General features: G+C 50.0%; 1 protein-coding gene across 19 annotated transcripts in view; it reads left to right on the top strand.

Moving 5' to 3' along the window:
• The window catches only part of DYSF (dysferlin), a 74,085-nt gene extending 52,306 nt beyond the window's left edge, over window positions 1-21,779 (top strand). For all 19 annotated transcript variants that reach the window (XM_086887934.1, XM_086887932.1, XM_086887929.1 and 16 more), the window contains 9 exons: window positions 2,299-2,438; window positions 3,269-3,357; window positions 3,564-3,659; window positions 6,061-6,202; window positions 13,884-13,983; window positions 14,227-14,405; window positions 15,215-15,324; window positions 16,611-16,758; window positions 18,678-21,779. In XM_086887934.1, the coding sequence (XP_086744060.1) occupies window positions 2,299-2,438; window positions 3,269-3,357; window positions 3,564-3,659; window positions 6,061-6,202; window positions 13,884-13,983; window positions 14,227-14,405; window positions 15,215-15,324; window positions 16,611-16,758; window positions 18,678-18,716 (1,043 nt within the window). In that variant the 3' untranslated portion in view covers window positions 18,717-21,779. The remainder of the gene's footprint in view (window positions 1-2,298; window positions 2,439-3,268; window positions 3,358-3,563; window positions 3,660-6,060; window positions 6,203-13,883; window positions 13,984-14,226; window positions 14,406-15,214; window positions 15,325-16,610; window positions 16,759-18,677) is intronic.
• Window positions 21,780-26,524: the final 4,745 nt, after the last annotated feature.

The raw sequence follows: 26,524 nt of genomic DNA, 5'->3' as shown, positions 1-26,524 counted from the left end.
GACTTTCAGGGAGGAGTTTTTTGTTTTCCCATGGCACCTCCCTCTGACCCAACATTCCTGGGGCAGGAGGGTTTTTTTGGGAAAACTCTGCTTTAGGGCACAAAAAGAGGGATTTGGTCCCAGGAGGAGGTGAAATCCCACTGGGCCTGGCCCATGAGCTGCTGTTTGGGATCATGGAATGGTTCAGGTTGGGATCATAAAGATGATCCCATTCCATGCCCTCCTTGGGCAGGGTCACCTCCCTCTATCCCAGGTGGATCCAACCTGGCCTTGGATACTCCCAGGGATCCAGGCACAACCACAGCTTCTCTGGGAATTCTCTTCCCAGGCCTCCCCACCCTGAGAGCAAAGAATTCCCAATATCCCACCTCAATTTTGATGGGATTTTTAAAGGCCACCACACCAAGGATATCACCAGAGACACAAAACAAGGCACAACCCGGGGCTGATCCCTCTCCGCACTCTTGGGAAACAAAGCACAAATTCCTTCAGGAATTCAAGTTTTCCCTTAAGGACAAGGAAAGCAGGGAATCCTTATGGAAAAGTTTTCCAGGGAGAGCTGGGGAGGTGTTAAAAGGCGTCCCCCCCGTGGCAGTGCCTGCTGTCACCTTCCCTGGCTTTAACAGCAGCGAGTTCAAACAGCAGAACAAAGCCCGGGGCTTGACCCGGAGCAGATCTGGAATCCAGCTGCGAGCTCCGGAGCCGGACTGGGAATAAACTGGAGCCGTTAAACACGAGAGCTGGGATTTTACAAGCCCCTCCCCCTGGCCCGTTATTCCATAAATCCCAGATTTTGTCGTTCTCCGAGAGGGGCTCGTTCTTTTCCCGGCACATAAAGCCACGCGTGTGCGCGCACGCCGGAATTCCAGGGTTTGGGAAAATGTCGGGAATTAGCCCAGCTGGCTGGAGTTAAGCATTTCCTTGGCAAGGAAGGAGCTGAGATATCTCACCAGGATTTGGTGGAGTTGGGAGAATATTTATGGGATAATTGTTATGGGATATTTATGGGATAATATTTATGGGATATTTATGGGATAATAGTTATGGGATAATATTTATGGAATTATATTTATGGAGCAGGTTGTGTTTCAAATGTCCTGGAAGGTGCAGGACCAGAGTGGGGTGAAGTCCACCAACCCCAGCCTGGGATTTTGGGATCATTTGGGTTGGAGTTTGTAAAGTTGGAAAAGATGTTTAAGATCCTGTAATTCCAGAATTCAGGTTGGAAAAGATCTCCAAGATCAAGTCCAACCTTGTCCAAGTGTCATGTCTGGTTGTTCCTTGGACACCTCCAGGGGTCGGGACTTCACCACTTCCCTCATATCCAAGGACAAGGCATCGTGTCCATCCCAGGAATGGGATAGGAAGGCAGGAGTTGGCCATTGGCTGTACTGGGATGGATGGATGGATGATGGATGATGGATGGATAATGGATGGATGATGGATGGATGGATGGATGGATGGATGGATGGATGAGTGGATGGATGATTGATGGATGGATGATGGATGGATGGATGGATGGATGGATGGATGGATGGATGGATGATGGATGATGGATGGATGGATGGATGGATGATGGATGATGGATGGATGGATGATGGATGGTGGATGGATGATGGATGGATGGATGGATGGATGGATGGATGGATGGATCCTGACCAGGAAGAGAAGGAAGGAATGTCCATGACTGAGGAATCTTGGCCCATTTTTGGCAGGATCAGGGGCTGGTGTGGAGCAGGTGAGGAGGAGGAGAAGATAATTCCAGGTCTTCCATGGATGGAGCACCAGAAATATCCTGGTGGGCCCGGAGCAGGCACTTGAACCGGAGTAGGAACTTGGAACAACCCCCAGGCTGTGCCGGTGGTGTCTCTGTGTTCCTCCTCCTCTCATTCCCGTCTTTCACCCCAAAGCCTGCAGAGGAGAAATGGGAACCCACCGGGAGCTCCTTCCTCTTTGCCCAGCTGAAGATCCTGGGTGGTTTTAAACTGTGAGATAAACTGTTGGCAGAAGGTTGATGGGAATCTGGATTTCTGTGACTTTAGGAGAGCTAGATCTGGGAGTGGGATCAACCATTGGATTCTGTTTTCCATGGGATCCAGCTGGATCCTTGCCACGTTTCCCTGGCTGGGACTTGTGGGGTTGCACGAGGATCTCCGTGTGTTTTCCCACTGGGAATGTTATCCCTGTGCCCAGGATGGTTTGTGGTGATGGATTTGGGAACAGAGGCTGTGCTGCTCCAGCTCTTCCCAGCCAAAATCCATCCTTGTGGGATTCACTCTGCTCTTTTCCCTGTGGCAGAAGATGGAAAACCCCCAAATCCGCACCTGGGGCCGGTGGAGGAGCGGCTGGCTCTGGCCGCGCTCCGGAAGCAGGGATTGGTTCCAGAGCACGTGGAGACGCGGCGCCTTTACAGCCCCCTCCAGCCGGACATCGAGCAGGTGCGTGCTGGGGTGAGCCCAGGAGCGGCGTCTCCCGATCCAGATGGATCCAAGGGGAGAATCCCACTGGGAATGTCTGTCTTGGGATATGGGATGTTCCCAGGGAGGGGAAGTGTCATTCCCTTCAGGCCCTGCTCCCGTTTTTAAATTAAATTAAATTAAATTAATTTTAATTTGATTTAATTTAATTTTACATTTTTGATCTAAAAGTCCTACTCAGAATTCTTCTCCCAGAATCCTGGGATCACTGAGGTTGGAAAAGCTCTCCAAGGTCATCGAGTCCGAGCTGTGCCCGATTCCCACCTCGGCACTGAAAGCCACATCCAGGAATTCTTTGGAAACCTCCAGGGATGAGGATTCCAAACCTCCCTTGGCACTTCCAATCCCTTACTGCCCTTTCCATGAGGAAATTCCTGCTGCTGTCCAGCCTGAGCTGATCCTGGCACACCCTGAGGCTGTTCCCTCTTTTCCTGTTATTCCCTGGGATCAGATCCCAACTCCCACCTGGTTCCAACATTCCAGGGAGTTGTGGAGAGCCAGAAGGTCCCTCTGGATCCCTGTTTTTTCCAGACTGAGCCCCATTCACAGCTCTCTCAGCTTTTCCTGGTGCTCCAGCCCCTTTCCCACCTCCCTCAGCTTCTCCTCCTCAGGATTTACATCCATCAACACATTCCCAACCATCCCTAAAATAATTTTAAAATAACCTTTAATGCCATTTTTCCATTGAGGAATCCTCCCTTCCCACCCAAAGATCCCAGCTCTCCCTGGAGAGGTTCAGGCATTCCAGTTTGGAATCTCCCAGGATTTCAGGGATCTGTTCTTCCATGCAGGGAAAGATCCAGATGTGGGTGGATCTGTTTCCCAAATCCCTGGGACATCCTGGCCCCCCTTTCAACGTCACTCCACGCAAAGCCAAGAGGTAACTTCCCATGTCTTCCACATCTTTTCTTTTGGGAAAAGGAGTTGGGAATGCTTGGAAGCCTCAGGTGGGGATGGATTCACCCTCCTGGATGAGGGACAGCTGTGGGATCATCTCCAGGAAAGCGGATCCCACAGGGAAATCCCTCAGCGGGACAACTGATGAGTTTTCCACCTTCCCATGGTTTTATTCCCGGGATTTTCCAGGTTCTACCTGCGCTGCATCATCTGGAACGCCAAGGATGTGATCCTGGACGACCTCAGCATCACTGGGGAGAAGATGAGCGACATCTACGTCAAAGGGTGAGTGTCCCGCTCCGGAGTCTCCCGGATTCCAGAGGCTGGAGGTGCAAGAGAAGCTGGGAGGGAATTAAGGTGGTCTTTGGATTGGGATTGCTGGGATAGACCTGGATCCTGTTGGGATGGAGGGGCCCTCATGGCTCTCCAGTTATGGATCCATGAATTTCCAGCTGTGGATTCACATCTCCGACGATGGATCCACCCCTTTCTGATCATAGATCCAAACATTTCCCACCATGGATCCAAACCTTTCCAAATATGGATCTATCCCTTTCCAACCATGGATCCAAACATTTCCAGCCATGGATCCCATCTCCAGCTGTGGATCCACATCTTTCCAGCCATAGATCCAAACATTTCCAGCCATGGATCCACACTTCTCCATTCATGGATCCACATCTCCTCCAACCATGGATCCACATCTTTCCAACCATGGATCCACACCATTCCATCCATGGATCCACATCTCCTCCAACCATGGATCCACATCTTTCCAACCATGGATCCAAACCTTTCCATCCATGGATCCACACCATTCCAACTATGGATCCACACCTTTCCATCCATGAATCCACACCTCTCCATCCATGGATCCACACCATTCCAACTGTGGATCCACACTTCTGCAGATGCACATTTCCCACTATGGATCCACACCTCTCCATCCATGGATACAGCTTTTTGGAAGAGACACATCTCTGCTGAGCTCGCAACTTTTTCCTTTGGATCTCCAGGATGATCCCAGGGCAATATTTTTCCTTGAATGTTCCCATAGTGGGATAAGGTGTGGGAGCAACCTGGCCATGGGGAGAGGAGCTCGTTGTCTGCTCATTCCCAGCCTTTCTCCAGGCTCATAGACTGGATTATTTCTTTGGAATTCCCATTATTCCTGGAAAAAGCTCCTCTGGCACTTTCTTCTTTTCCTGTTTTTTCCTTTTTTTCCTTTTTTTTTTTTTTCCCCTTTTACCCCCTTTTTTCCCTTTTCCCCTTTTTTTCCTTTTTCCCCCTTTTTCCCCTTTCCCCCTTTTCCCCCCTTTCCCCCCTTTCCCCCCTTTCTCCCCTTTTCCCCCTTTTTCCCCCTTTTCCCCCTTTTTTCTCCCTTTTTCCCCTTTTTCCCCCTTTTCCCCCTTTTTTTTCTTTTTTCCCCTTTTTTCCCCTTTTTTCCCCTTTTTTTTTCCCCTTTTTTCCCTTTTTTTCCCCTTTCCCCTTTCCCCCTTTTTCCCCCCCCTTTTCCCTTCCCAACTCCATTTAGGATTTATCTTGTGCTAAAAAACGCAATCCCAGCCAAGGGAGCTCCCTTTTTTCGTGCCTTTTTAGGATTTACGGGCAGGAAGAGGTGGGATTTGGGAACAGACTGTAAATCCCTGGTTTACAATCCCGATTTTCCCCCCGTAAATCCCGAATGTCGTGCGGCTTTCCTGGTATTCCCATCAAGTCCATTGTTATCAGCTCCAGTTGAGCTGTTCCACGTCTTTTGGGGCTCCTAAAAAGTCGTGCTGCTGGAAAAGTGGGAGCATCCAGGGATTGCTGAGATCCTTTTCCCAATTTTTAGCATCCAAGAGAATCCTGCAGGGCTTGCAATGTGTAAAACCTTGCTCAGCTTCCAGATCTCCCATCCCAAAGGAAAACCATCCTGAAAAATCCTATTGGGAAGGGGTTAAGTGATCTTTTTGTGCCTAAGGATCTGCCCTTTGGATCGGGAATCCAGTGGGAACTGTTCCAGTTCCTTCCATCCATTGATGCCACTGGAACAGGGGCTGAATCCTGTCTATCCTGGATTGGATATTAGGGAAAAATACTTCATGGAAAAGCTGCCAAGCAGTGGAATGGGATTCCCAAAGAATGGTGGACAGGCTGGGAGAGCTGGGAATGTTCCCCTGGAGAAGGGCAAAATGCAGGGAATGCTGAGAGTCCCTGCAGGGGCTCCAGGAGAGCTGGAGAGGGACTGGGGCCAAGGGCTGCAGGGCCAGGAGCCAGGGAATGGCTTCCAGTGGGAAAGGGGAGATTGAGCTGGGATCTTGGCAAGGAATTCCTGCCTGGGCTGCAATTCCCAGATTTACTGGGGCTGATCCTGGATCCCTGGGAATGCTCAAGGCCGGGTTGGGATGGACTTGGATCCAGCTGGGATTGTGGGAGCTGTCCCTGCCCATGGAATGGGATGAGCTTTTAGATCCCTTCCCACCAAAACCATTCCACGATTCCATAATCCTGGACTTGTTACCCCCAGACAGAATTCCCAGCTCTGGGACTGCTGCATTCCCTCTGCCACCTCCAGTTTTTCCCCATCCCCAGCAGCCACTGGGATCTGGAATATTCCATTTCCATTGGATGTTGTGACATTGAGCGAGATCCCAAATCCTTGCCACGATCCTGGTTTTCCATGGGCTCCGTTTCTCCCTGGCAGGTGGCTGGTGGGACACGAGGAGAACAAGCAGAAGACGGATGTCCACTACAGATCCATGGGAGGAGAAGGGAATTTCAACTGGAGATTCATCTTTCCCTTCGATTATCTCCCGGCGGAGCAGATGTGCCACGTGGCCAAGAAGGTGAGAGGTCCTGGATGGAATTTCTGCATCCCGGTGGGAATTCTGGGGGGGAACAGGAATTTTAGACCTTCACAAGCAGAGCCGTGCAAAGCTGAGCTTTTCCGTGGTGTTGACGGCGAAATTTTGGGAATTTCATTTGAAAATCCGTGTTTGGGAGCGAAATGGGGTTGGGAATTAGAGGTGGGGTTTTTTTTGGAGAGACAGATTCCTCTGGGCAAGATTCGGAGCAGGAAAAATATTGGAAGAAGTGTCCAAATGCTCTTGGACAATGGGGATATTCCAAAGCTGGAGATGGCGATTCCATGGCGATGGTTTGGTGGGAATCTCTTGTTTTCCGGCATGGAATAACGGGAGTCGTGCCGTGCAAAAACTTCCCGGAAAAGGCTAAGAATCAGGAAAGGAAGGAGCTGCCTCCAAATTCCTGAGGGGAACACGGATTGGGATGTGCCACTGGAAGAAAAGCTTTGGATTCAGGGAGAGGATTGGATTGGGAGTTGAAGGGGATGGGGTTTTTTGGATGGGATTTCGATCCCCTCGTTCCTCCGGCTGCTCCTTGGATCAGCTCATGGGAATTGCACGGATGGAAGGAAACGGGAATGGAGTTGGGATGGGTGCATGGAATAACGCAAAGGAAAATTGGATGGGAATGATGGGAATTTGGGAAAATTGGGCACCAAGCAATCGAGGAGATCCATTAATTTATATTTCCTTCACCTGGAGATCAAAAGGAATTATCCAAGGGAAGATTCCCTATCCATGGCAGGGGATGGAACTGGATCATCTCTAAGATTCCTTCCAACCCAAACCATTCCATGATTCCCTGATTTTTGGCTCTTTGTGGGCTGTGGGCAACAGGGAAAATCCTGGCACCTCCCTGGAGCCTCCAAGTCCTTCATTCACCTCATCCCGAGCCTTCATCCCTCTAGGATGCTCAGATTTGGGACACCAGCAGAAATTTCCTCATGGGAAGGGCGGTCAGGCCTTGGAATTGCCCAGAGAGGTTTGGAGTCCCTATCCCTGGAAATATCCAAGGAATTCCTGGATGTGGCCCGCAGTGTCAAGCTGGTGATCGATCTCAGGTTGCACTTGATCATCCTGGAAGATTTTCCAAGCTCAACAATTCCATGATTCCTACTCCCTGCTTTAGCTCAGCCTCAGAATTAACGGAATATGAGGTGCCCAAAGATTCCCTCTTGTGATGGGATCATCCCTGGGATCCCCAAAACCCACCCAGATCCCCATCCCCATCTCATTTTCCAGGGAACCAACGCCTCGGCTGGGAAGATGCCGAGCGAATCCCCCATCCCAGACAATTCCCAGCTTCCAAAATCCCTTCCCGTGCAGTTCCAACGACTGACAGAATTCCAGCTGGGCCCGTTTCACGCTTCATATCCAACAAATCCCAAGTACAGGGTGTACTACATCCAATTATCCCGCTTGGAAAAAGCCAAGACCCCATCCATAAACCCTTTTAAGCAAATCCATCCCGCTGTGCCGATCTGGAATCTTTTCCCACCACGTGGCTTCCAACGCTGGATCCGAAAATAAACACCTTGTAAAAGCTCTCTGTAAAGGCCGGGATAATGAAGGAAAAGCCGGCTGGAGCATTCCAGCTCCGGGAATTTTTTGATCTCGCCATGTGCTGTTTGAACTCCGGCTCGGTTCCTGTGGCCGTAAAAAATCCCGGCTGGAAAGGCGGGCGCTGGAAGGTGGAATTTCAATCAAAAGTCGAGAGCAACTGTGGGGAATTGGGAGCTGCTCGAAACCACCTGTGCCCAACCGGGAGGGAGGGAAAGAGTTTTCCAATGGTTTTCCTTTGTTTTCTCCGTGCTGGAGCTCCCAGGAGCGTGGCCAGGTGGATTAGGAATCATGGAATTGTGGAATGGTTTGGGTAGAAAGGGAGCTGAAATCCCATCCAGGGATAAATTCCACCATCACAGATGGATTCAACCTGGCCTTGGGCATTCCCAGGGATCCAGAGGCAGCCCCAGCAAATCTGGGAATTGCAGCCCAGGCAGGAATTCCTTGCCAAGATCCCAGCCCAATCTCCCCTTTCCCACTGGAAGCCATTCCCTGGCTCCTGTCATTCCAGGCCCTCTCCAGATCTCCTCTTCAGGCCCTCTTCAGGCCCTGGAGAAGACTCCGACTTTTCCCTGGATCCTTCTCTTCCAATTCCAGGAATCCCAGCTCTCCCTGCCTTTCCCACAGCAGAGCTGCTCCATCCCTCTGGATCATCCTGGTGCCTCCTTAGATTGCTCCAAGAGCTCCAGGTCCTTCCCCTGATGGGAATTCCAGAACTGGAATTCCTGTAGGTGATGGCTCCGTGACTCATCCCAACCCAGGCTGGATAACCCCTGGATAAGAGGGGTGTCCATGTTATTTTATTCTGATGGGAATGGTTGGGAGCCTGGAAAATCCAGGGAAAACCAGGGAAAACCCAGGTGCCACTCTTATTCCTCCTTTCCTCAACCTTCCAACCACTTCCAGATGGTTTTCCATAACTTTCCTGGTTGGATTAATGTTATAAAGATTTTTCTTCTCAGTCTGAGAATTCCCCCCCAGTCCGAGTTTCTAAAATATTTCCATGGAAAAGAAATATTCCGATCTTTAGGACAGCTCTTCTGAAAACATGGAAACACCTTTTTCAAGCTTTTCTCAGCATTCCTTTGGAATTTCCATCCTTTTTCCTGCTTTTTTTGGTACCATCTTTCTCTTCCAGCCCTGGAAAGAGAAGATATATTCCAAATATTTTCCCCCTGGAAATGTCAGTCCATGTTGGCTGCACGGGAGGAGCACATTCCCAGGTTTTGGAGTTCTGTAGGAAAACAGTTTATGGGATGGAAAACAAGAAAATCATGGAATGATTTAGGATGGAAAAGCCCTCAAAGATCACCAGCTCTGCCAAGGCCACCATTGTCCCCAAGTGCCACATCCCGAGGGATTTTAAAACATTCCAGGGATGGACATTCCATCATTTCCCTGGGCAGCCTCTGCATGGCTGGAAAACCTTTTCCACGAAGGAATTTTCCCAAAATTCCAACCGAAACTGGAAGTTTAGAGTTTGGATTCCTGGTCTAAGCCTGTTACCAGATAGGTCGTGGAACAGCCGGACAATCCGAGGTCACCTGGATGTGGATCCCATTTTCCCAGGCATCCACTCAGGGAAGAGCTCGGCTCCTGCATCCTGCAGGTGCCATGGGGTGGAAAATGCATGGAACTGGTTTTGGAATGTTCAGCTTCCCGTGCCAGTTCTGGATCTGGGAAGTCCTTTAGGGTGAGAAAAGGTTTTCATGGAATGTTGGAGCTAACGGCGTCTCCCTGGTTGTGCCATGGCCAGTTCTGGGATTTTTATGGACATGGAAGGGCTGGAGCGTGTCCAGGGCAGGGAATGGAGCTGGGAATGGACTGGAGCACCAGGAAAAGCTGAGAGAGCTGGGAAAGAGAGAAAAGGAGGATCCCGGGAGGTTCCCTCTGGCTCTGCACGACTTCCTGGAATGTTGGAACCTGGTGGGATTGGGATCTGATCCCAGGGAATAACAGGAAAAGAGGGAACAGCGTCAGGCTGTGCCAGGATCAGCTCAGGCTGGACAGCAGCAGGAATTTCCTCATGGAAAAGGCGGTCAGGGATAGGAAGTGCAGAGGGAGGTTGGGAATCCTCATCCCTGGAGGTTTCCAAGGAATTCCTGGATGTGGCTTTCAGTGCCGAGGTGGGAATTGGGCACAGCTCGGGTTCGACGATCCTGGAGTATTTTCCAACCTCGGGGATTCTGTGACATCCAAGGGGAATCTCCTGCACGTCCAGAACTCCCAAATTCCTGCGGGACGAGGCTGAAATGGGAATTTCTGGAAGCAGATTTCTTCTCCTTCCCAAAAATCAGATTTCCTCCACTGTATTCTGGAGCACATTCAGAATCCGGGAGAAATGCAGCCCTGTCAACACATTCCTGGGAATCGGAGCCCGTTTTTTCCCTGCCTTCCCTGCTGCTTTATCCACAAAAATCCATAAAATATCCCGGAGCCTCCCCTCGCTTGGAAAACAAACCCCCCAAACAATAATTCCATCCTTTTTTCCCCACGGCTTGGCCGAGGCCGGGATATAAATTTCGCGCTCCGGGTTGTTTTTATAGGGAATGCTCGGAGCTCGATTTAATCATGGAAGCGAATTTCCCGCCGCCTTGGAAGGGACCCATAAACTTTGCTTGGCATCAAATTCCCTCTTCCCAATTCCCTGTTCCTTTTCCTGCTTTTCCAGCGGAGTTTTGGGTGTTCCTAGCTTGACAGGGCTCGGAGCAGGGAGTTTTTGTCTCCGGCCAAATGATGTTTTATGGTGTTTTTCCATGAAAAAAAAAGGGAATTTGGAGAGATGGAGGATTGAATTCCCACCTGGAAAGGGTCGAGCTATCCCTGGAATGCCAGGATGTTGGGATTGGGATACCGAGGGTGCAGAGCCAGGGTTTTGTTCCCTTTTTCCTTGGATGTTGCAGTGGGAAGGAGGGAAGGTGGAATCCCAAAGTCTGCTGTGTTTGCCAGCAGTTCCATGGAATCATGGAATAGTTTGGGATGGGAATGACCTCAAAGCCCATCCAGGGAAACATTCCACGATCCCAGGTGGATCCAAACCCTGTCCAACCTGGCCTTGGACACTTCCAGGGATGGGACAACCACGGCTTCTCAGGGAATTCCATCCCATCTCCTCCCCAGCCTGGATTTCCTTCCCAATATCCCATCCTTCATCTTCGTTATCCTGAGGGACACGGATCTGTTTGGGAAAAGCGGGAGATGATCCCAGGTGTGAGGTTTTCTTCAAGTTCAGCTCCACATGGATGGGATGGTGCAAGGAGAAATTCCAACGAATCCTTGGGAAGCTGCATCAACCTGGAAGGGAGCATGGGATGTGCCTGGAGCGTGGACAAATCCCTGGAATGTGGGAGTGATGGCATGGACCTCTGAGCCAGGGATTCACTGGGAAGAAGAGGACATGGAGCTCATGGAAGTTTCCTTTCCAGAGAATATTCCAGCCTGGAAACGAGATGCTCTTGAAGGTCCCTTCCAGCCCAAACCAGTCCGGAATTCCATGTAATTCCCCCTTTTCCAAGCTTAGAAGGGCACCAGGATTTCTCCAGGAAGGGACAATCCAAAGGAGGTGGTCACCTTGGATCTTCCAGCACCTGGGAATTTTCCAGCCCCTCCTGAGGTCATCACAGCTTTCTTATCCATGGATCCACGGCTCCCGTGTCCCTGTGGATCCCTTCTTTTCCCACTTTCTGGGAAAGGGAAGAATCACCATCAACTCTTCCCCCTTTTTTAGCAGTTTTAATTCAAAACAGCTGGAAAAGCTGGGAAAAAAAATCCCCCTGGATAAACATCCATCCCAACCCACTGCGACCAGCAGAGGGGAGAGAGGAAATTTTCCATGGAGTTCACTTGAGATTTCTGGATCATCCAATATCTCAAATGCATCCGTAAAATGCTCCAGTGCAAAATTCCTGGCACGTTTTCCCAAAAGCGGGCAGGGAACGGAGCGAAATTGAAACGGAACCATCCAGGGGGATCTCTTAAAAATGAATCCAATGGGATCGGAGTGCCCGTGGACTCCCAGCTGGAATATTTATGTTCCGATGGAATGTGACACCTTTTTCCTCCTTTTTTTTTTTGTTTTAATAATTTAATATCGGATGAAATAACGAATCCGAGTCTTGGGGTGAATTTATAGAGCGAGGGACGAATAATGCTGGAGTTTCCTGGTTTTAATTAAATCCTGGGATTTCTGACACTTCCAGGAGGAATTGCCACCGGGACAACCTTGGAGGGGTGTCAGGAATCCCGTTGGGATTTTCCTGCTCTTTGCTGGAGCCAGGAATAACAATCCCAACTATCCCTGGGCTTTGGGGGGGATTTTGTCTTTCTCCTTTATCCCAACATTTCTTTTTGGACATCAGCAGGAATTTCCTCATGGAAAGGGTGGTCAGGGATTGGAAACCTCCAGGGAGATTTGGAATCCCCATCCCTGAAGGTGTCCAAGGAATTCTCGGATGCTGAGGTGGGGATTGGGCACAGCTTGGATTCGCTGATCCTGGAGGACTTTTCCAACCTCTGAGATTCTGGAATTCTCGGTCCTAACTCCCAGGCATCCCGACAATGGTGTTTGGATCCCTGTTGGAAAAAATTCCTGGTTTCATGCACGGAAATAGGGAAGCGGATGCCGCTTCTCAGGCACTGGATATTCCTTACTCTGGGGTGCAGAACTGATGGATGAAATCTCCATTTTCCAATGGAATTCCCACACTTGGAAGTGCAGGAATGAGGATCAGGTGTTGGGAATTCCCTTCCCAGGACCCAAACTGGGATGTGGATCCAGAACTCCTGGAGGAAAACCTGGAATGCTGGAGGAGGTGGAAAATCCTTTGATTTCCAGCATTTCTGTTTAATTTTTTCTTGGGATTTAGGATTTTTGGGGGTCCTAAAATGGGATGTGGATCCCTAAATCCTTGAGGAAAAGCTGGAAAAGGTGGAAAATCCTTTGATTTTCAGCATTTCCATTTCATTTTCTGTTGGGATTTGGGATTTTGGGAGGGGCTTTTCGGTTGGGGTTTTTTCTTTAATGCGAATGTGGGGAATGTGAAGATCCCAAATCCATCCCAAGCTCCATCAGCGCTCCCAAAAAAAATCTTTTTCAGATCCCAGCTCATCCCAAGGCTCCTCAGGGATATTTTAGGAGCAAAGCTCAGGATTTTGAGTGGCTTCCCAGGAGCTGCTCCGGGTTTTTTTAGGAGTGGGATGATCAGGGGGATGGAGCAGCTCTGCTGGGAGAAAAAGCTGGGAGAGCTGGGAATGTTCCCCCGGAGAAGGGAGAAATGCAGGGAATGCTGAGAGTCCCTGCAGGGGCTCCAGGAGAGCTGGAGAGGGACTGGGGCCAAGGGCTGCAGGGCCAGGAGCCAGGGAATGGCTTCCAGTGGGAAAGGGGAGATTGGGCTGGGATCTTGGCAAGGAATTCCTGCCTGGGCTGCAATTCCCAGATTTCGCTGGGGCTGACCCTGGATCCCTGGCCCAAGGCCAGGCTGTATGCTGGGGCTGGGAGCAGCATTTGTGATATCAGGAGATTCCTGGGATACCACGGAATCCTCCTTTCCATATCCATATTCCAAGGATAAATTCAGGAGCCATGGGTGACCTGAATTTGGTGGTCTCTGGTTGTCTCAGCCCGTGACGGAGCTGGGATCGGATCCTTGGTGGATCCGGAAGGGAAGGGATCCTTGGGAATTCAGAAGTTCTGATTTAGGTGTCAATCCCATATTTTTCCATGAATTTAGGGGAAGACAAAGTGTGGCCACTCAACTCTCGTTGTTCTCTTCACCTTGGGAAGTTTTCCTCATTGGAATTGTGGGAATTTCTATCAATCCTAAAGATCCTGTTTGGGATCCCATGGAGCCTTTTCCTAATCTAAATCAAATTAATTAAATGAAGTTAATTACAATAATTTAAATCATTAAATTGAGGCATAAATTGATGTCAAAACCTTCCAGAAACATCTTGGGTTTTCCACTGATTATCCTTCTCCAAGAGTTTTCCAGAGCCTGTGCTCCTGCAGGACACCCCAGGAATTCCAGGATTTCCAGAGCCTGCTCAGTTCTCCCGGTGAATCTTTCATTTTCCTGTGGTTTCTCTCCCGGTGGGATTTTAGGAACACTTCTGGAGCTTGGACAAGACAGAAAACAAGATCCCACCGCAGTTGATCCTCCAGATCTGGGACAACGACAAGTTCTCCTTCGACGACTATTTGGGTGAGTTGGGAATTTTGGGATCCATCCCAAAAAAGGGAAAGCATCAGGTTGTCCGGGGATGCTGAATCCCTGGAGGTGTCCAAGGCCACTTTGGATGGGACTTGGAGCCACCTGGGACAGCGGAAGTCGGGAGTTTGTATTGGGATGATTTGGGATGGCCCAAACTCCACGGGATCAGGGAACATTCTATGTTTCAAGGATTATCCCACTGAGATGTCTCTCTTGGAATGTTCTTCCTTGCAGGATCCATCCAGATGGATCTCAACAGGATGCCCAAGCCTGCCAAGACGGCGGAAAAATGTTCCTTGGATCTCGTGGATGATTCCCTGTCCTCCGGGCGCTTCGTGTCCCTCTTCGAGCAGAAAACCGTCAAGGGCTGGTGGCCCTGTGTGGCCGAGCAGAAGCAGCAGAAGATCCTGGCGGTAACGTGGCCTCTCCATGTTTTCCCTTGGATTCACTCCAATTCCCATCCCTGGAAACGTCCAAGGCATGGTTGGATGAGGATTGGAGCACCCTGGGATAATTTCCCTGCCCGTGAGGTGGGAATGGCTGGGCTTCAAATTCCTTCCTAATCCAAAGCATTCCAGAATTCCCTGAAAGCTTCATGCAATCCAAGGCAAGGAATTTCCATTTCCAGCTGGAGATTTTGTGGATCCAGCCCGCACTTGGCTGGAAGTTTTCCATGCAGAGAACGATTGGGATTTGTGGGATTTTCACCGTCGTTTTTGGAATGTGCCACCAAGTTTGGCTCCATATCACGGCTATTCCCAACGATCTCGTGTCCTAAACACCGGGAAAAAAAATTCCCACTGTCCCAGAGATAGATTTAAAGGTGGATGGGCTCCTCTTCCAGGTTTTGGTGAGGGGATCCAGGCAGGGAATTGGAAACCTGAGCTGCTTCCAGGGAAATTGGGAAAGACTGGATGTGGCCCTCAGTGATGATCGGTCACAGCTTGGAATTTATCCCAGAGGTTTTTCCAGTCTCAGTGATCCTGGGATTCTGGGGTTGACCAAATTTGGGCATCAGTGGGATGTGGGATTTCCTGGAATATCTCCAGTGACAGGTGAGGGATCTCTGGAATCCTGGGATCCTTGTGGTCATTGCTGGGAATGGTTTGTGCTCAAAGGATATTTTCTTCCTCTAATCCAAATTTTCCATCCCATGTTCATTCCTCACTTTTCCCCCCCTGTTTTTTGGGATAATAGATCTGGTTTTGTTTATCCCATCCAGGGCAAACTGGAGATGACTTTGGAAATCGTGGCGGAACAGGAGCATGAGGAGCGTCCGGCCGGGATGGGGCGGGATGAGCCAAACATGAACCCCAGGCTGGAGGATCCCAAGTAAGAACATCCCGAAGGGAAAAGCAACAACCAGGGCATGGATTTCTCGAGGTCCAGATGGGAATTCTGGGTTTCCAGCTGAAGGGAACTGGGCTGAACTGGGTTTGAACCCGGGTAGGATCCACTTGGAGCTGGTGGAGGAGGGGACACAGTCCAGGGAAATTGGGATTGTGGTCTGGACCACGCATCCATTGGGATTGGGAGATTGGTCTGGATCAGCAGTCCTGCGGGATTGGGAGGCTGGTCTGGACCCTGAATCCATTGGGATTTGGAATCTGGTCTGACCCCATCCATTGGGAGATTGGTCTGGACCACAAATCCAGTAGGATTGGGAGTCTGGACCACCAAGGTGGACATCAGTGGGATGTATCCAGAAATATGGAAGAGCTGAAAACAGTGGGATTGGGAGGTTGGTCTGGACCATGAATCCAGTGGAACTGGGAGATTGGTCTGGACATTGGTGGGATATATCCAAAAAGATGGAAGAGCTGAAAGCGGTGGGATTGGGAAGCTGATAGGGACCATGAATCCACTGAGACTGGGATTCTGGTCTGGACCATGAATCCACTGGGATTGGGATTCTGGTCTGGACCATGAATCCACTGGGATTCAGGTGACAGGCCTGGATCACCAAGGTGGACATTGGTGGGATGTATCCAGAAATATGGAAGATCTGAGAGCAGTGGGATTGGGAAATTATTCTGGACCATGAATCCAATGGGATTCGGGTGACAGGTCTGGAGCACCAAGGTGGACATTGGTGGGACATACCCAGAGGGATGAAGGAACTGACACATTCCAGTGGGATTGGGAAACTGGCCTGGACCCCCAGTCCAGTGGGACTGGGAGGTTGGCCTGGATCATAAATCCAGTGGGATTTAGAAGCTGGTCTCGGCCACTGGGATTGGGAGGTTGGTCTGGACCATGAATCCAATGAAATTTAGGAGGTTGGTCTGGAGCATCACGAGGACATTAATGGGATGTATCCGAAATGTGGAAGAGCTGAAAGCAATGGGATTGGGAAATTGGTGGGGATCATGAATCCAGTGGGATTGGGAGATTATTCTGGACCATGAATCCGCTGGGATCTGGGAGACAGTTCTGTACCATCAAGTTGGACATTGATGGGATGTATCCAGAAATATGGGAGAGCAGTGGGACTGGGAGATTGTTCTGGAGCATGAATCCCCTGGGATTGGGATTCTGCTCCAGACCACCAAGGCAGGTGGGATTGGGGATCCAGGAGGATGAAATTCCCAGGTGACCTCCCCTTCCCTTGGCTCCAGGCGTCCCGAGACCTCCTTCCTGTGGTTCACGTCCCCGTACAAGACGCTGAAGTTCATCCTGTGGCGCCGCTACAAGTGGCTGCTGCTCCTGGCCATCCTCCTCTTCATCCTGCTGCTTTTCCTGGGAATCTTTGTCTACGCCTTCCCGGTATGGAGCGGCAGGGAGAGGATGGGAATTGGTCGAGGTTTGCGGGGCGATGGAAAATTCCGTGCTGAGGAGCACAATGGGTTAAAAAGGGACTTCTTTGGGTTTGGGATCCTCGTGGGGAAAATCTGGAGGGGGTTGGAGAGTGTCCGAGGATGGGAATGGAATTGGGAAGGGGCTGGAGAAGCTGAGGGAGCTGCGGAAGCGGCTCATCCTGGAAAAAAAAGTGGGATCAGGGGGGATCTTTTTGCTCTCCATGATTCCCTGGAAGTTTGGAGCCAGGTGGGATTTGGGATCTGCTCCCAGGGAGCAACAGGACGAGAGGGAACAGCCTCAAGTTGTTCCAAGGGAATTTTAGGATGGATGTTAAAGAAAATCCCTCATGGAAAGGGGTGTCCATCCCTGGAGCAGTGGTTGAATCCCCATCCATGGAATTATTCCAAAAATATCTGGATTTGAGGCATTTGTGGCATTTGAGGATGTGGATAATGATGAGCAAGGGTTGGGGCGCTTTTCCAACCTCAGCAATTCCATGATAATCAGGAATGGTGGAGATCCCAAAAAATCATGGGAAGGTCATTCCTGGGGTGTCCTCAGCAACACAAAATCCTGGCACTGGGACAGATCCCGAGGTTTTCTGGGATATGGAAGGGAAAAATCTGGGATAGCAGTGCCTGCCTTGATGGCCTTTGGCAAAATTCCATGGAGCTGCCAGCTGGATTTGTCCTTGGAATAAATGACGACGGGGCGGGGCTGGAGAAACCTCCTCCTGCTGGAAAGCTCTGCATTCCAGAAAAATCCTGGCACAGCTTTTGGGAATGTTCCAGGAGCCCTTTCCAAAAGGGCAGAGCAGGTGATATCCCAGATTCTGTGGGATGCTGGAAAAAGGAGCTCTAGGGATACAGAGCCAGGGGTTGGGCAGTGAATCCATGAGATCCGTGGGAATCCCAGAGGACGGGAATGAGCAGCGGGATCCAGAGGGGAGGAAGAGGTTCCAGGAAATCAGGGAAAACTGGGAATGCTCCCACCAGTGGGATGCTGGGATGGTGATGGAGGGAGGGGCCGAATTTATTCCAAGGGTTTGAAGAGGTGGGAATTTCTCTTCAAAAGTTTTGGGAAGAACAGCCAAAATCCAGGAATGACTCCTGGTGCTTGTTAAATTCTTCCAATCATTCCCTTCTTTTTCCAATGATTCCGTCATTCTTCCACTGATCCCGTCATTCTTCCAGTGATTCCCTCATTTTTCCAATGATTCCTTTCATTTTCCCAATCATTCCCTCATTCTTCCAATAATTCCCTAGTTTTTTCCAATTATTCCCTCATTTTTCCAACAATTCTCTTATTTTTCCAATGATTCCCTTCATTTTTCCAATGATTCCCTTCATTTTTCCAATGATTCCCTTCATTTTTCCAATCATTCCCTCATTTTATCAATCATTCCCTAATTTTTTCAATCCTTCAGTTAATTTGCCAGTGATTCCCTTATTTTTCCAATGACTCCCTCATTTTCCAATCATTCCCTTATTCTTTCAATCATTCCCTCATTCCTCCAATAATTCCCTAGTTTTTTCAATTATTCCCTCATTCTTCCAGTGATTCCCTCATTTTCCCAACGATTCCCATGTTTTTCTAACCATTCCCTTATTTCCCAATCATTCAGTTAATCTTCCAGTGATTCCCTAATTTTTTCCAATGATTCCCTCATTTTTCCAGCAATTCCCTCATTTTTTCCAATCATTCCCATGTTTTTCCAACCATCCCTTTATTCTTCCAATCATTCCCTCATTCCTCCAATAATTCCCTAGTTTTTCCAATTATTCCCTCATTCTCCCAATGATTCCCTCATTCTCCCAACAATTCCCTCATTCTCCCAACAATTTCCTTGTTTTCCCAACGATTCCCGTGTTTTCTCACCCTCCCAGAACTACGCTGCCATGAAACTGGTGAAACCTTTCAACTGAAGCCGCTCCCGTGCCTGCCTGGGAATTTGGGGAAGGAATTTTCCCTCCGGAAGTGGAGAAGGAACAACCTCATCCAGGCCTCCAGCTGCTGCCAAAGACTCCGCTTCCCTTTGGAATTCCACCTGGGAAGCGTCAACCTAACCAAAGCCTCCACCAAAATACTCCCGATTTTCCAGCCTCCTGTGTTTTGTTTGAGTTTTCCCGCTGCTCTGGTTGGTAAATCCCAAATTCCAGTGAAAATCTGAGGAGGTAGCGGGGAAAGGATCTTCCCATCTGTGACTTGGGAATGTGGGGAGGATCCTCAGGGTAGGATCTGGGATTTGCCGGCCTGAGCAAATCCCACGGATTCCGAGCACTTTTTCCTCTCTGATCCAGCCTCAGTTCACCTTTTCCCTGTATTATCCCATTTATATATTGTAAACCTATGGAATATGTGTTGGAAAACCAGAATCTCTGGGATGACACATCGCATTCCCAAAGCTGAAATCACAGGAATGGGAAAGGCTGCGGTGGAAAACCTGGGATTTGGAGCTGGTGCTCCACAAAATCCTGGTTTTTCTTGGATTTTGAAGCCTTTGCATTCCACCATGGAATTCTGGGGCTGGTTTTCCCTTGGAGCTGCTCCACAATCCCTCAGGTCTCCCGTTCCAACTGGGAGAGTAATCCCAGGAGCAGCTGGGCTTTGATTTCCTCCTTTCCTGCTGCCTCCCAGCCACTTTTTTGGGAATTCTTGGTCTTTTTGGTGTCAGAATTTGCAGAATCCCAGAATCCCAGAGGTCGGAAAAACCCTTTGGGATCAGTGAGTCTGAGCCGTGCCTGATCCCCACTGAGAGCCAGATCCAGGAATTCCTTGGAAACCTCCAGGGATGAGGATTCCCAACCTCCCTGGGCACTTCCAATCCCTTACTGCCCTTTCCATGAGGAAATTCCTGCTGCTGTCCAGCCTGAGCCTCTCCTGGGAGAACCTGACGCTGTTCCCTCTTTTCCTGTTATTCCCTGGGATCAGATCCCAACTCCCACCTGGCTCCAACATTCCAGGGAGTTAGGGAGAGCTGGAAGCTCCCTCTGGATCCTCCTTTTTCCCAGGCTGAGCCTCACTGATATTCCTTTAAAAATCCCTCATTTTCCCTTATATTCCCAAAGATTCTTATGGAAAACATACCAACCCACGCTTGCCACCACCAGGCATTAATGGAGCGCAAAACCTGTCCCAGAATGGGATTTGTTTTCCAAACAAATCCGTGATCCATGACCTTCTCAGCCTCCCACAGATCCGATGGGAATGCTGGGACGTTCCCGCTTAGTTCCCTCCTCCCATCCCTGGAGCGGGATTATCCCGTGGGATTTGGCGTTTGGGAATTCGTGACCTTGGCAAGGTTGGATTCGAGCTCAGAGGTCTTTCCCACCCTGGATGTTTCCATAATTCCATGGAATTTTTGTTCCATGGAAGCATTATTCCATGGAGTTTCCCAGTGCTGGGAGGATATTATTCCTCAAATTCTCATCCCACAAGGAATCATCTCCCATTTTTCCACCAGGAAAATCCCGCTAATAACCAGCTGATTTGGGATCTTCCCATCTTCCCTTCAGCTGGATGAGACTTTTCCTTGATTCCACGTTTTCCTTGGAGCTGTGGCTGCTCTGAACGAGCGAGGAGCTGGGAAAAGTGATCCCGAGGGATCAGTTTCCTGGGAAAAACCTCTGAAAGCAGCTCCTGTCCCGTTCCGGCTGGGATTTTATCCCGTGCTTAAAAAAACAGGGAAAAAACCCATTTGAAACACTTTGTCAGATTGGGATGCCATCCATGGGGGATGAAATCCCGGGATTCTTATTGGGACAGCTCCTGGATCGCACAGGGCACCTCCTTCTCAGTGTTTTCCACATGGAAAACTCACAACTTTGGGATTTCTAGTGATTTCTAGGGATTTCTAACCCATCCCTGCTGCTGAGCTCTGGCTGATCCATGGCCCTTTCCCAAAAGCTGGAGCGGAGGAATCGGCTCCGGATTTGCACATCCCAGGGCGGAGGTTTCGTTTTCCGTCATTAAACGCTTCGTTTTCCTTCGGCTTTTCCCTAAAAACCTCCTAAGCCCGTTCCCACCCCCATCCCTGTTTGTAGCCGACCGCCAGGATCCGCTCCAATTTTCCAGAGGTTTTATTATCCCGAAGGATCTGAGGAGCCGAGGACGAAAGTTGATTCTGTTCGGCCCTTGCTGGGATTGGGAATTCGAGATTTATGGGAATTTTGGGAATTTTTGGTCCTGGCAGCTTTTCCACCAGGATCCAGCTGTGCCAGAGGGAATCTGGAATTCCCTGAGTGCTCTCCTGGAATCCACAGTGGGAATTCAGGTCCAATATCCCCTGGATTTGATTCTGGGATTTCCCATCCTGATGTCATTCTCTGTGATCCCATCCCAAAATCTTGGAGCCAGGAGCTCCGAATGGATGCGTGATCCATGTCGGAATGACAAACACGGGATGCTCATCCCTCATCCCATCGGGAACACCACCGTCTATCCCAGAAAGAAAAGGAATCCAAATCCATCCATGGGTTACCTTTGGAATGGCCAAGGCCAGCTTGGATAAGGATTGGAGCCACCCAGGATTGTGGAATGCCTGGAATGGGATGGGCTTGAAAGTTCGGGATTGGCTCCAGAGACACTTCCAGTGGGAAATCCTATTTTATTCCTGGCAAACCTGGAGCAGGGATGGGAGAGAAGGATCCAGGGCATCCAATTCCATAAAGACAGGGATTTCCAGAAGGAATTCCCTGCTCCCAGTCCAGTTTTCACGCCAAGAGGATCCCATGAAATTCCGGTGAGTAAATTCAGGCTGCAGCATCCGGAAAATCCAACTCCATCCCATTTTTTTATACCTGAGCAGCCACATCCAGCTCCAGGCCTGGGTGTGTCCACTCCAAATCCAAGTGGGAGCTGGAGAGGGAATTCCCTGTGGCTTCCGGTTATCCAGGGAATTGGCTGGAATTTGTTCTGGATCACCCGTGCCTGCCTTATCTGCAATAATGCCCAAAGCACTGTGATTCCCAAAGAAATGCTCTGAAACACTCCCGTTCCTGGTGTTTTGATTGTGGGGATGGAATTGCGTCTCCTCTCGGGAGTGGGAATGGGAAAATCAGGATCGTGGAGAAAGGCAAAATGCAGGGAATGCTGAGAGTCCCTGCAGGGGCTCCAGGAGAGCTGGAGAGGGACTGGGGCCAAGGGCTGCAGGGCCAGGAGCCAGGGAATGGCTTCCAGTGGGAAAGGGGAGATTGGGCTGGGATCTTGGCAAGGAATTCCTGCCTGGGCTGCAATTCCCAGATTTGCTGGGGCTGATCCCTGGATCCCTGGGAATGTCCAAGGCACGGCTGGATATCGGGATTGGATCCACCTGGGACTGTGGGAAGTGTCCCTGCCCATGGATGTGGTGGGATGGGATGATCCTTCAGATCCTTTCCATCCAAACACATTCCATGATTCCAGGATTCCCTGCCTGCGCACGGAAGTTAATCACCAAACTTTCGGCTGCTCGAGCGCTTCCTTGATCCTGGATTTCCGCAGACCTGCTGCCGGCAGGAATTCCAGCCTGGAATTCTGAACCGTGGCGACACCTTTGGGACCATCTGGACACAACAGCCCCATTGAAATCCAACCATTCTCCCACCCCAGTGTTGGGATCTCCTGGGGGTTTTCCCAGGAAACAGCCTAATCCCATGTTTATGAAATTCATGGATCCAGGGCACTTGAACTGGATGGAATTCCCGGGGCTGCTGGAGGAGGGAGGAACCTCTTTATCACTGTTTTTTTTCCCACCTTTTGGAGCAGATTCCAAAGGTTGTGCTCCTATCCCAAACAAAGACAAAATAGGATTTGGCGGAGACGGAGAATTGGGAAAAAGAAATCCCAGGATAAACCAGAGATTTACGAATTCCTCTTTGCCAATGAAAACAGCGGGAAGAATCATCCCTCGGCAAATCCGTGGCTGGAAAACAAAGCCTGGATTCATTGGCCCCCCCTGTATGGATAACAGGGAAAAATCGTGATGAGTCGCTTCCAAAGGGTGGGAATGACCTTGGAGCTTCCCAGCGACTCCAAAGACGGACAGCGAGGTCACCAGAGAGCTTTTGAGGTGCTGGAATTCTGGGAAGAGCTCATCCCTCTTTTCACCCCGGGGAATGGGAAAAAACGGAGTTGGGCGCCTCCAAATCATTCCTGGGTTTGTTTTTTTTTTTTTAGGAATTACACAATCCCAGGGAAAACAAGTGGAATAACACAAAGGCAGGATGGATTTTATTTCTATTTTCCAGCTGTCTGAATAACCATGGATTGGGAATTCCATGATTTCCTTTGCAAGGGCAAAACCCTGAAAACATTCCCGCAGGTTAACGGAAATTTCCTTCGATTCCAGCACTGTTTTTAAAGGAATAGCACAAATCCCAAATTTTCTGGGCTGGGATAGAGATATCTGGGATCATCAGCTCTGGAAATCTGGGAGGAGTTGAAGAAATTGATTAATTAATATTTAATTTCTTATTAATTAATTAGTTTCAATCAAGAAGTTTGTTATTAATTTTTGAATCCTCACCTCGATCTTAAAAAATTAACTTGGAGAGGATCATTTCCTCTTTCCCACCTCTCCCACCTCTGTCCCTGTCAGGAATTAACACAAAACAGGGATTTGTCCCAGAGATTGAATTTTGGGAAATTTCTGCTGGAATGGGAGGGAATTGGACAGGGAAAAAAGCTGGAAAAAAAGACAAGGAAGAGATCTGGGATATCTGGGAGAAGGGAGACTCCGTGTGGGATGAGATTGGAATTTCCAGGCTCATTTAACCCACTCAGAATCAGAAAACAGCCGGGAATAAATCCCGGAGAAGCAGGAATACCGAAAGGAAAAACTGGGATAAGATAGGAAAAGGCTGTGGATGCATCCCAGATTTTATCCAGTGGGAGCAGCAGCTGAGGTCAGCTTGGGCCTTGACCTTCCCTCGAGGTTGGAATTTTTCCAGGATTCTCCATCTTCCTGAGCTCTCCCAGAATCATGGAATCATGGAATGCTTCAGGGAAGGGACCTTAAAGCTCATCCCATTCCATGGGCTGGGATATTTCCCATCGCCCCAGGATGCTCCAAGCCCATTCCAACCTGGCCTCGGACGCTTCCAGGGATGGGGAGCCACAATTTCACCAATTCCCAAATTCCCACGGTTCAGAGCTCCGCTGGTGAGGACAATTTTCCATCCTCTCCTCACCACTGGGAAAATTCCCCTCGGAAAACTTCTGGGCTCCATGGAAAAATCCCAAACCTTCGTGTCCAAGGAGAAGCCGAGGCTGGAGAGGGTCTGGAGCAGGAATTCCGCTCCTGGTGTGCCAGTGGGTGGATGAGACATTCCAGGCTGGCTAATTCCAAGAATTCTGCTTCCCATTAAAGTACCGGAGAGCAGCTGGAGATCTGGAGTCCATTAAATGCCACTTTTTGGGAATGGGCTTGGATTCCAGCTGTTTATTTTTATATCCAGGGAGCTGAGCAGTGGATGTGGAAAAAGGAATAAAAAAATTGGATGATGGGATGCGGGATGGAAAAAAAAAAACATCGGAATATCAAACGTGGATTTCCTGCTCCGACACCCCGGAGCGTGGAAAAACCCTTTTAGAAATATCGGCATCTCCAGGGGTGATGGAGAATCCAGAATTCCGGGATTGGAATAGCCAGGATTTGTACAGGGAAATGCGGGTTTTAATTTCCCTGGAACAAATTGCCTGGGAATAGGGATGGGGATCCTTCTTCCCAAGGTTCCTCTGAAGAGACCTCAAAACTGGGAGAAATGGGATGGCAGGAGCAAAACTGGTTCAAATTCCGTGATTTAGGAAGGAATCCCTGGCTGGGAGGTGAGTGAGGGGCTGGGAATTCCCAGAGAAATCATGGAAGTCTCATCCCTGAAAATGTCTGAGGCCAGGTTGGTCATTGGGAATGGAGCATCCTGGGATAGTGGGAGCATGGATGGGCTGGGAATGGGATGGGAAACCATTCCAGGATTCTGGAGCAGCTCTGCTCTGCAGCCAGGCTGGGAGAGCTGGGGATGTTCCCCTGGAGAAGGGCAAAATGCAGGGAATGCTGAGAGTCCCTGCAGGGGCTCTAGGAGAGCTGGAGAGGGACTGGGGCCAAGGGCTGCAGGGCCAGGAGCCAGGGAATGGCTTCCAGTGGGAAAGGGGAGATTGGGCTGGGATCTTGGCAAGGAATTCCTGCCTGGGCTGCAATTCCCAGATTTGCTGGGGCTGCCCCTGGATCCCTGGGAATGCCCAGGGTCAGGTTAGATATCGGGATTTGGAGCTGCCTTCTTCATGGGCTCCAAGCAGCTCCCAACACAGTCCCAAACAATTCCTCGGATCAGGCGCTTCCCCAATGGACCAAATCCAGCATTTCTGTGCTCCAAGGATCCCACCAGGTGCTGGGAATTGGGGCAGCTCCACTTTTCCGCACCCCATGGAGCTGGAGCAAAAGCCGGCGGCCGCTTTTCCAATAACGGTTTATGGGAAATCCATGGATTAACATCAAAGGATCTCTCCTGGCCAGGTGGGAAGGCCGAGCTCGTAACCTTTTATCGCTCCTGCTCCAGGGAATTTTCTCCCACTGCTGGGCCTTGGACATCGGGAATTTGTTAAATCCAGGCCCCCCTGGAGCACCTTCCTTTCCCTCCCCTTCCAATTCAGGGAATGGCTTCCCACTGGGAAAGGGGAGATTGGGCTGTGATTCTGGGAAGGAATTCCTGCCTGGGCTGCAATTCCCAGATTTCCTATGGATTCCTGGACCCCTGGCAGTGCCCCAGGCCAGGTTGGACATTGGGATTGGATCCACCTGGGATGGTGGGAGCTGTCCCTGCCCATGAAATGGGATGGGATCTATGGGATTTAAGTTTCCTTCCCATCAAAACCATTCCAGAATTCCAAATCCGAGCTCTTCCAGGTCCAGAATTCCAGCCCTGGAAAGGGCTCCAGGAGGGAACAGCGGGATGCGATCCAAGGTGGTTTCCCAGGGATCACTCAGCACCATCCACAGGGAAGTTTGGGAAAATCTAATAATCCCAAAATCCCAGACTTCTTTGGGTGTGAAGGGACCTTAAATCTCATCCCATTCCATGGAACACCTTCCATTATCCCAGGTTGCTCCAAGCCTTTTCCAACCCGGCCTCCTGAGCTCCTGGAAGCCTGGATCCATCAGCTGACGCTGACATCACAACCCTGAGCTGTCAGGACATTCCCGAATCCCAAAAATATCCCTTCTCCGGAGGCTGGGAAGCAGCAGCCAGCCATCCATCTTGTCAGCACGGCTATTCCCAGTTTTTTTCTGGCTCTGGGAACACAGGGAGGGTGGGAAGTGCGAGGGAAGGGAAGGGGGGGGTGGTGGCACATCTGGATGCACTCGGAGCCGGGGTGGTGGCAGCTGTTCCCCCATCCCGGTCTCTCCAGGTCTGGAATCAATTTCCAAGGGGTTTTTCCTCCTTAAATCGGAGCCCAAAGTCTGCTCTGCTCCTTCTCTCCCGGTTTTCCGGGATTTTATTCCTTGGACTTGGGAGGCTGAAAAATAGAAGTGGTGGAAAAGGAGAGGGAACCGCTTTTCCAGAGGGAGGGAAAGGAGGGAATTCTGTGCTCCTTGGAGCAGGGAAGGGCAGGAATTCCAGCAGGAGATAACCCCGAGGGATTATCCGATTGAAAATCCGCCTCTCCCTTTCCCTGTTTTAGCTGGAAGCTGCTTAAAGTGAGGCTGAATTCTGGGAGTGAGGTGAAATCCAGGATTTTTCCTTGGAAAAATGGCATT

Source organism: Cyanistes caeruleus, chromosome 5 (assembly GCF_971803275.1).
Source record: "Cyanistes caeruleus chromosome 5, bCyaCae1.hap1.1, whole genome shotgun sequence".
NCBI classification, from domain to species: domain Eukaryota; kingdom Metazoa; phylum Chordata; class Aves; order Passeriformes; family Paridae; genus Cyanistes; species Cyanistes caeruleus.
The sequence above is the reverse complement of the archived record's forward strand: the minus strand, read 5'-3'. Positions and strand labels throughout refer to the sequence as shown.